Genomic DNA, 8376 nt, shown 5'->3' with positions numbered 1-8376 from the left:
TCTATCGTGGATTCTTTATCTATTTTTTTATTTAATTATTTAATTACTTATTTATTTATTTATAGCTAAGAGGACTTATTACTCGATTTCTATCGTTTTTAAATTAATTTGTTCATTTATTTATTCAATTAATTGTTGCTGAGAGGATTTATTCTGTGATTTCTATAGTGGGTTCTTTACTTATTTATTTATTTAATTATTTAATTACTTATTTATTTATAGCTAAGAGGACTTATAACTCGATTTCTATCGTTTTTAAATTTATTTGTTAATTTATTTATTTAATTAATTGTTGCTGTGAGGATTTTTTGGCGATTTCTATCGTGGTCTATTTACCTATTTATTTATTTGATTATTTAATCACCTATTTATTTGTAGCTGAGAGAACTTATTACGCGATTTCTATCGCTTTTTAATTTATTTGTTTATTTAATTATTTGTTGCTGAGAGGATTTATTAGGCAATTTCTATCGTGTTTTTCTTATTTATTTGATTGATATTTATTTGATTGTTCTAATATTATTATTATTATTAGTATTATTATTATAATTACTTGTTGTTCAAAAGAGAATTTTTGGTCCGAAGAAGAAGAGTTCAGGAGGGAGTTGCAACAACAAATAAATTAGCTTCAATTAGCACTATTTTGAACTCAGACGAAAACTTTTCTCAAGTATCTTTAACTCTTTTTGTAAAGTTTCATCCTGGATAAATTCGCTTCCTGCTGAAGTTATCTCTTTGACAAATTTGAAGATATTGAAGAAAACAGGCTATTCAAATTGAATTGAATGTCTTTACTATTGTAGGTATGAGCGAGTCCTAAAGTTTCATTGTTTCGGAGACCACGGGCCAGTTCCTTCTCTAACAATGATCACAGTAAGCAATGGGTTGTTCTCTGTTTTATCCTCACAATTTAAGTTTCTTTTTTCTTTGCGCTGCTCTTTTATGGTACTACCTAGCTGAAATTCTGCCCTAATAAGCTCCATTTCAAAATTTGTCCCTATAGTTGCTACTTATTCTCTCTTAGTGGTGGTTAGGCGTTGAAGAGTAGCAAATTTAATGAACCCTTCCACTTCAGGTCCTCCACTCTTTCGCCGAGGACTCCTGCCGGACTACTGTTCCGTTCTTGGTTACGTTGATCATCCAAACTGGCTGCCGTAGTTCTACTGCAGCGTTCTAGATTTGGGGGAAGGATCTCACGTGAGGATTTCTTACCTTCTATAGCATAAAAATGTCCTGTCAACCCACCACAAAATTTGTTGAAAAGGATCAACTTTGCTGTGGAAAATTTAGGCAAAATTCCAATGAACTCCAATTCCAACACCTGTAGATGTTTTCAAATAAACAACTAAAGGTGATATTTAAAAAATTATCAACTAATTATAATAATATATGAATAGCAGGTTCGACACCTTCCCCGTCAATTACTACACGACGATGACAACTTTGTAGTAATTGTCAGTTGACTGTCACTTCAAGCAGTCATTTGTCATCGGACGCCGAGGATTTGGTAAATAATTAGCTAGGATTAGAAGCTTAAGAGTTAAAAATCCTAAAAAAAATAAAGCGATGAACGCAGCTTAATGTTAAGTGCTTTGAAATCAAATAAAGCACATTTATTCTGTAACAGCTCAAATGATGTTTTTGTCTATTACTATTATTATTATTATTATTATTATTATCATTATTATTATTATTATTATTATTATTATTATTATTATTATTATCCTTGTTACTCATGTATTTCATACTTATTTTATATATTTACAATATATTATTGACAATTATTACGCTTACTTAACAAAAAAAACGCAAAACAAAAACACGAAGTTAATTTTGATACGAAACACGAAGTTGATTTTTTTTAAAATTTTTTTTGGACCCTCAAGAAGGCGCTGTTTCAAGTATAGGTTTTCTTGTCAGTGTTTCCTTGAAAAACTGAACGGACCAAATGAAACTTTTTTACAATTGTTGTTATGAAAAAAAAAACTTAGTTAGTTAATAGTTAATTAAATGATGCCTCGAATGGTGATTGAAAAATTACATTCTTTTGAAATTCAAGATTTTCAGAGTTCCCAAAGTAGCTGCAAAGATAAATATGTTTGTATATAATATAATATAGCGATGACCTATAATAGACTAATATAATAATACAATAAAATAACGTAGTAGTGTAATAAAATAATATGTTTCCACTGTCTATTTTAATCCCCGTTAACTGGGATGTACGCCATCTTTCTACAATTGTTGTTTTGAAAAAAATTGGAGCACTTTCCTGGAAGTAGCCTACCTTGTAGTTCCTGTCTGAAAAATATTGTTTATACAGAGCAGTGGATATCTCAAGGGCATTTTTAGATGAATATTTCTGCTACAACCTTAACCTTTACAAAACATTCCCTTATTAAAGTCATCAAAAATATATTTTTATTTTTTACAGAAGTTTGTTGACAGTTTTTATTCAATTTTTATTTGTTATTTATTTTGTTTTTATTTATTTAATATTATTTTATTTTATTTTTTATTATTTTTATTTTACTTATTTTTATTTTATTTTTTTATTCACCTTGTTCTTCGTGCCTAGCAGAGGTCTTTTTTTTTTATAGACCTAAAGCCTGAAAGGTGGAAAATGTGCTGTACTTGTGGATGGATGTAAGATATTTTTTTTTATTTTATTCAGGAAAAGTCATTCTGTTGAGGGTGTCTGTGGGAAATTTTACTAATGAGCACTGCTGACTGCTGATTTGCCCGGCTGGCAACCACGCGAAATAATCCTGATATCCGTCGCACGTCGTCCATCCTCGTTGTGTTCGGGTGCCCGGATCATGATAGGAGCGCATGCGGTGATATGAGCTAACCAACTGGAAAGTTCGGGAACATGTCTTCTTCTGTTGACTGACAATGTCGATGTTTTTGTTGTCGTGATACGGTAGTCGGTTCCTGAGAGAGGATGTACGCGGGGAGGATTGGTGGCTGCTGGTCCCAGTGAGATTTGCATATTTTCTCTGTCTCATGTCAATTGTCAGCAACAAACCGTCGGCAACGTGTCGCCAACCCTTCAACTTGAGAAGAACCCTTCGACATCTCATCACTCAGAGCCCCAGCCTACAGTAGTTGTGTGCCAAATGTCTTGGGAGTTTTCCGGTTCTGGATGTGTGAAGGCGTTGAAGCAGCCAGAATAAAGCCATCAGCAAATTTATGCAAAAGAGTGCAGTGGCGCGCGATTCTATCTTAGAGGTCTAAACACTTTTCACTTAAATCGCTTTAAGAATATTCTCGTAACGACTGGTACGACGTGTTGTTGAGAATTCTAAGTCCTGAGGTGATTGGGGAAAAAAGTTTGCTGAACGGAATAAGGGCCACAATAAAAAAAATAGCCAGGTAAAAAAAAACGAGGATCCGTTTTTTTCCACCACGGGACTAAAAACACCGACTTGTGTAAAGTAACGGGGCGAGATTGCCTAAGGCTTAGATTTTGTATTCTCTGCAAAGTCAGGTGTGTAACTGATAAGACCTTTCTAAATGATCATATATACATCTGCAAAAGGATAAAGTGCCTGGCGTTAATCAATCTGCTTGGGACCCGCGCCACCACGTTCACTTCAATTCAGAATCGCTTGAGGCTCACGAACGTGTACCCTATACAATGACTTGTGGCTAGCCGATGTGTCAAGTCAGTGTTTTCGTCCTCCCAGACAAGTCTGATACCAATTTATCGACCCCGGAGGGATGAAAGGCTTGGTGAGCACTAGGGCGGATTCGAACCTCCGTTAGATCGTGCAGGGAGCGGAACCTCTATCCGCTACACTACACTTTCCCCTACACACCTGGAGAAGAAAAGAGTTGGTTTTATTGATGACTACACATTTGTGGTCATCAATGAAACCAATCTTTTCCTCCCCAGGAAAAGTTATTCACGATGACGAAGATGGCGTAAGTGCGGATGCATAGTAGGGTCGAAACGACATGAAGGGCGGTCCAGTTAAAGCACCCTATGTGTGATTACGGTGGGTATTCGTATACGGATGGGAGACTCGGGGGGTGATTCCGTCCATTTTTCTATTGCCGTAAACACGGCCCGGAAGACACGCTTCTCGTTTTGGCGCACATTTTGTACAAGAGGTTGATTGCCGCCGTCTTGCGGCGCCGCATCTTCCGGCCGTTTTTAGGAAATTAGGAAGAATGGACAATCACCTCCTCTCCGTATCTCCCATCTCTATACAATACCACCTAAACTCCACCATTTTAAATAACAGGCTGCGCTCAAAGCGGCGCGGTGGAAAACGAAATGGTGGAAGAAGCGGTTGAAATCAAAGTGGGACCATCGCGAGCCACAGCAAGGAATGGTGTTGGATTCCAAGCGCTACGCTCCGCTTCGAGCGCAATCGCTTACGCCACTGCACTGCGCTTCGCGTCGTTTTGACCCTACTGTATGTATGGTCGGACCAAAACGACCTGAATCTCAGTGCCATTGCAAGTTAAAGGCATCACTTCACGAATCTGAGGTGGTACGGATTTCAGGTGGAGTATTCGTATACGAGATAGTAGATTATCTCTACTATCTCGTATACGAATACAGGAGGAGAGGGAGGGGAGGGGGAAGGAGATTCCGTCCATCACTTCCTAATTGCCCGCAAAAAACGGCCCGGAAGATACGGCTTCGGGCGTTCCGGCGCGCTATCTTCTACAAAGAGTTCGATTAGAGCGCGCCAGCCTTGCGCACGCGCCGCATCTTCCGGGCTGTTTTTTACGGCAATCGGGAAGGAAAGAACGGAATCATCCCCCTCACCTTAATCTATGTATACGAATGCTTCACCTGAAATCCGTACCACCTCAGATTCGTGGGGGTGATGCCTTTAAGAAGAAATATCTTGAAAGAGAATGCGATAAGTTTGTGGTTTGTGAATGGACTAAACAAAAACGTTAAACCCATCTGTGTACTCTAAGTGCTTGACAGTGGCTTAGTGCCAGAATGCTTGCCAGTCAGGTGGGTGGCGGTGGCGGTGGTGGTTCGATTTTTATACAGTATTTTCGTGACACACAGATAAACACACTCACATACACACAAGCGGACCAAATGCGTTATTATATAGCACGATATTGATAAACTAACTTTTTTAGATTCATTTATTAAAAAAAGGAGAACGTCAGTTTAGAGTTGTTCACATAAACCTTAATACCAAGTGAATCAGCTACTCCTTTATTCCTCTGACAGAAGAGAACTTGAGATAATCTTTATCAATTTATTCTTTGAATTTCTTCCGGAACAGTTTTCCGTATGTAATTTGGATTGTCTCAGTGAGATCAGTTCAAGGTCGCTAACGACTCTTTGTAGCTTTGTCTGCCAAATTTCGCATCGGACACTCTTTAAACTCTTGGCGATCTCTTCACCAGCTGCATCAGGTAAACTCCTTCATGAAAGTCCGACAGTAAGATGTTTAAGAAGTCATTAATATAGGCTAGATGGGCGGGTGTGGCATTAGAGGTCCGTTGTAGCCGCGCGGTCGATGGTTCGAAACCGCCCTGGTGCAAACCAAGCCTTTCACACCTCCGGGGTCAATAAATTGGTACAAAGTCTGTGCGGGAGTAGTAAAACACTGACTTAGCACATTGGCTGGCCCCGTAATTGGCATTCCAAAACCTCAAAGATTACGAATTCCAGTAAAATGGGTTCGCGCATCCCAAGTGGATTGATATGGCTTCATCTTTTATCTTCTATATAGGTTGGATACGCGTCCGTAACGTCGTGTAACGATTCTGAATTGAAGTGAACGCGTTGGCGCATCCTGAACTCATTATTTAACGTCGGACCCTTCCTCACTTCTACTTTTTTGCCTTCTCGGATTTTGCATGGTTTGAAGTGATTTTTCTTGTGTCTTCTGACCTACAAATCAAATTTTTTCTATCGTCAAGCAGCTTGGAATTAGAATTAAGGATCGTTTTCAAAAACGTGAACAAAATTTATTACTCTATAGATTTGGTAGTTGATATGTTTCTATGATTTCTAACAGCCCAAGTTTATGTCTTGAAACAACACATGATCAACAGTCAGACATGATAGTAGCACGAAGATATCCCAGCAATTAGTCGAACTCGCAGCATTGCGACTGTGAAGACGCTGGAATCAATTCTTTTCAATTCTAAATTCTAAATTCTAAATTTTCAAAAAAAACTGATAATTATGATGAAAAATACGAAAAATAACATAGAATAACATATAATATAAAAATGATATATAATATATAACTAATATAACATGAACGAGAAGAGAATTAACGCTGGAATCATTTTCTAAAATTGGTAAGAAAAAAAACTGATAATTATGATATAAAATATAAAAAATAACATAGAATAACATATAATATAAAAATGATATATAATATATAACTAGTATAACATGAACGAGAACAAAATTGTTTTTTAAAAAATTGATAAAACTATTAAAATAATATAAAATAAAAATATTTGTAATGATATAGATCCTCTCCAGCCTATACCTCATTTCTATATGACTTGCGATAATCGACCATCTGCTGGTAACATGCATTGGACCGGCGAGAAGAAGCAGTTCCTGTCGAAGGATGGTGCACGACTAGCGATTGAATGTGACGTCGCCGGATTTGCCAGCCTACAAGGATCACAAATTTTTCCATTTTTTTTAATATTTCTTTCATTTTTTCCATTTACTTTATTTTCACCCGAGGAATTTCCAGAGAGATGTCAATCTGAAAAAGAAAAGTTAAAATCTCATTTGAAACGGAATGTGTGCTAGTACAGCAACTTTTTACTATTGGAAAACTTGTTGGATAAAATGTCATTTCTTTTTTTTTTGAAATAAATTTATTGTTTGTTTCAGTCAGTCAATCTTACCAACTTTTTTCTTTTTTTCTTTTCACTTTATTTATTTAATTTATTTTTCATTTAATTTTATTTTGATTATCATTTTATTTTATCCCAATTATTATTTTAATTTCAATTTCATTTAATTTATTTTTCACTTTTATTTTCTAAACCCTATTATTTCTGCTCGTGCCCGCTCATTCAATGTTGTCACAGATTTCACAAATTTCTAACAAGAGGTCACTGACACCTGTTTTAAGAATGTGAACAAAATACATTAATAAATGAAATATAACATATCTGTAACAAATTATACGTTAATATAATGTAATATATGCATAAAATTTTAAAAAAATACAAAAAAGTGCAATTTTGGACGAATGGTCTTACATTATAAAAAAAGTCCGCTGTTAGTCATTGGTGTGCAGTTTGTCTGTTATTTGTAAAATAAGTACGAAATATATATATATATATATAAGCGAAATAAATTAAATAAACAAAATATTTAACTACGAAGATATAATAAAATAAAAACTATGGAGTTTTTCTTTAACGTCGATATTTCGCTATCATATCCCATCAAAGAGCGTTTGTGCGTTTGTGCGTTTGTTTCTTCATTTAAAACAAAAATTAAATTCAACAAAATTTTTCTGCAATATAAGTTACAGAAAATATATTATATTTGCGAGAAATTAGCGTTTTTCCGCATCCAGAGTTCTCAATTATCCTCAACTAGAAATATTACTACTCTTCTCTGCACCTCAATCAACCTCGTTCCTCTAATTAGGCCTAAAACCCTAAGGCGATGACTGTTCCCAGTTTTAGGCTTTTGGGTTTTATTTACCGTTATGTTTTATTTACCTTAGGGTTTTAGGCTTTTAGGTTTTATTTATCGTTATGACCATCGCAAACTAGACGTGTATCGAATAATTTTAGGATTTTTAGATCGTATACGGTAGTTCGGCTGCTAATTGTGGGTTTTGCTTATTCGAAGCCGGATTTTCTATGAATACAAAAGTTTTCTGAGTTTCTTGATAAATTTAGAGATATGAAATTTTTGAAGCTTCTTGAAAAAGTAGAAATATATAGGGTAATAAATACGAACTTAGTTGGACATTAACATTAGTTTACGTGATGCAGAGTTTAATTAAATAAGTAGATAAGTAGGTAAGTAAATAAATAATTTACTGTAAATTAATAGGTGTAAGTAAATAAATAACTTACCGTAGCACTTTGTAATAATAGTTTGCATCTCCAACTATAACTCTACCATGTAGTTGGAGAACAATGCAGATCAATGCTATCAAAGTTGCACTCAGCATTATCTGCAATGAATGGTGGTCTCGACACGAAATTAAACAACGCTAGTGAGAAAAAAAAACATAACTAGATGGAAATTGATGTAATTTTGGAGCAGTAAGGATGATGAAGGAAATGGAAATAGATAAGGAAATAAATGAGAAAGGAAATTAAATAAAAGACTGCAGAGAACCAATAACGTACTGAAGTTCACAACAAAATACGGAGCTCAACGTTAATCTA

At 35.4% G+C, this 8376-nt stretch overlaps 1 protein-coding gene across 1 annotated transcript; it reads right to left on the bottom strand.

Annotated features, from left to right (window-relative positions):
* Positions 1-5998: 5998 nt before the first annotated feature.
* Positions 5999-8086, bottom strand: RB195_000447 (uncharacterized protein; the record flags this gene model as incomplete). Its single annotated transcript, XM_064196802.1, has 3 exons — positions 5999-6112; positions 6492-6622; positions 8059-8086. 3 exons carry the CDS (start codon positions 8084-8086, stop codon positions 5999-6001), a joined length of 273 nt encoding a protein of 90 aa, XP_064052683.1.
* Between the last annotated feature and the right edge of the window lie 290 nt (positions 8087-8376).

This window comes from Necator americanus, chromosome IV (assembly GCF_031761385.1).
Source record: "Necator americanus strain Aroian chromosome IV, whole genome shotgun sequence".
Taxonomy (NCBI): Eukaryota; Metazoa; Nematoda; class Chromadorea; order Rhabditida; family Ancylostomatidae; genus Necator; species Necator americanus.
The sequence above is the reverse complement of the archived record's forward strand: the minus strand, read 5'-3'. Positions and strand labels throughout refer to the sequence as shown.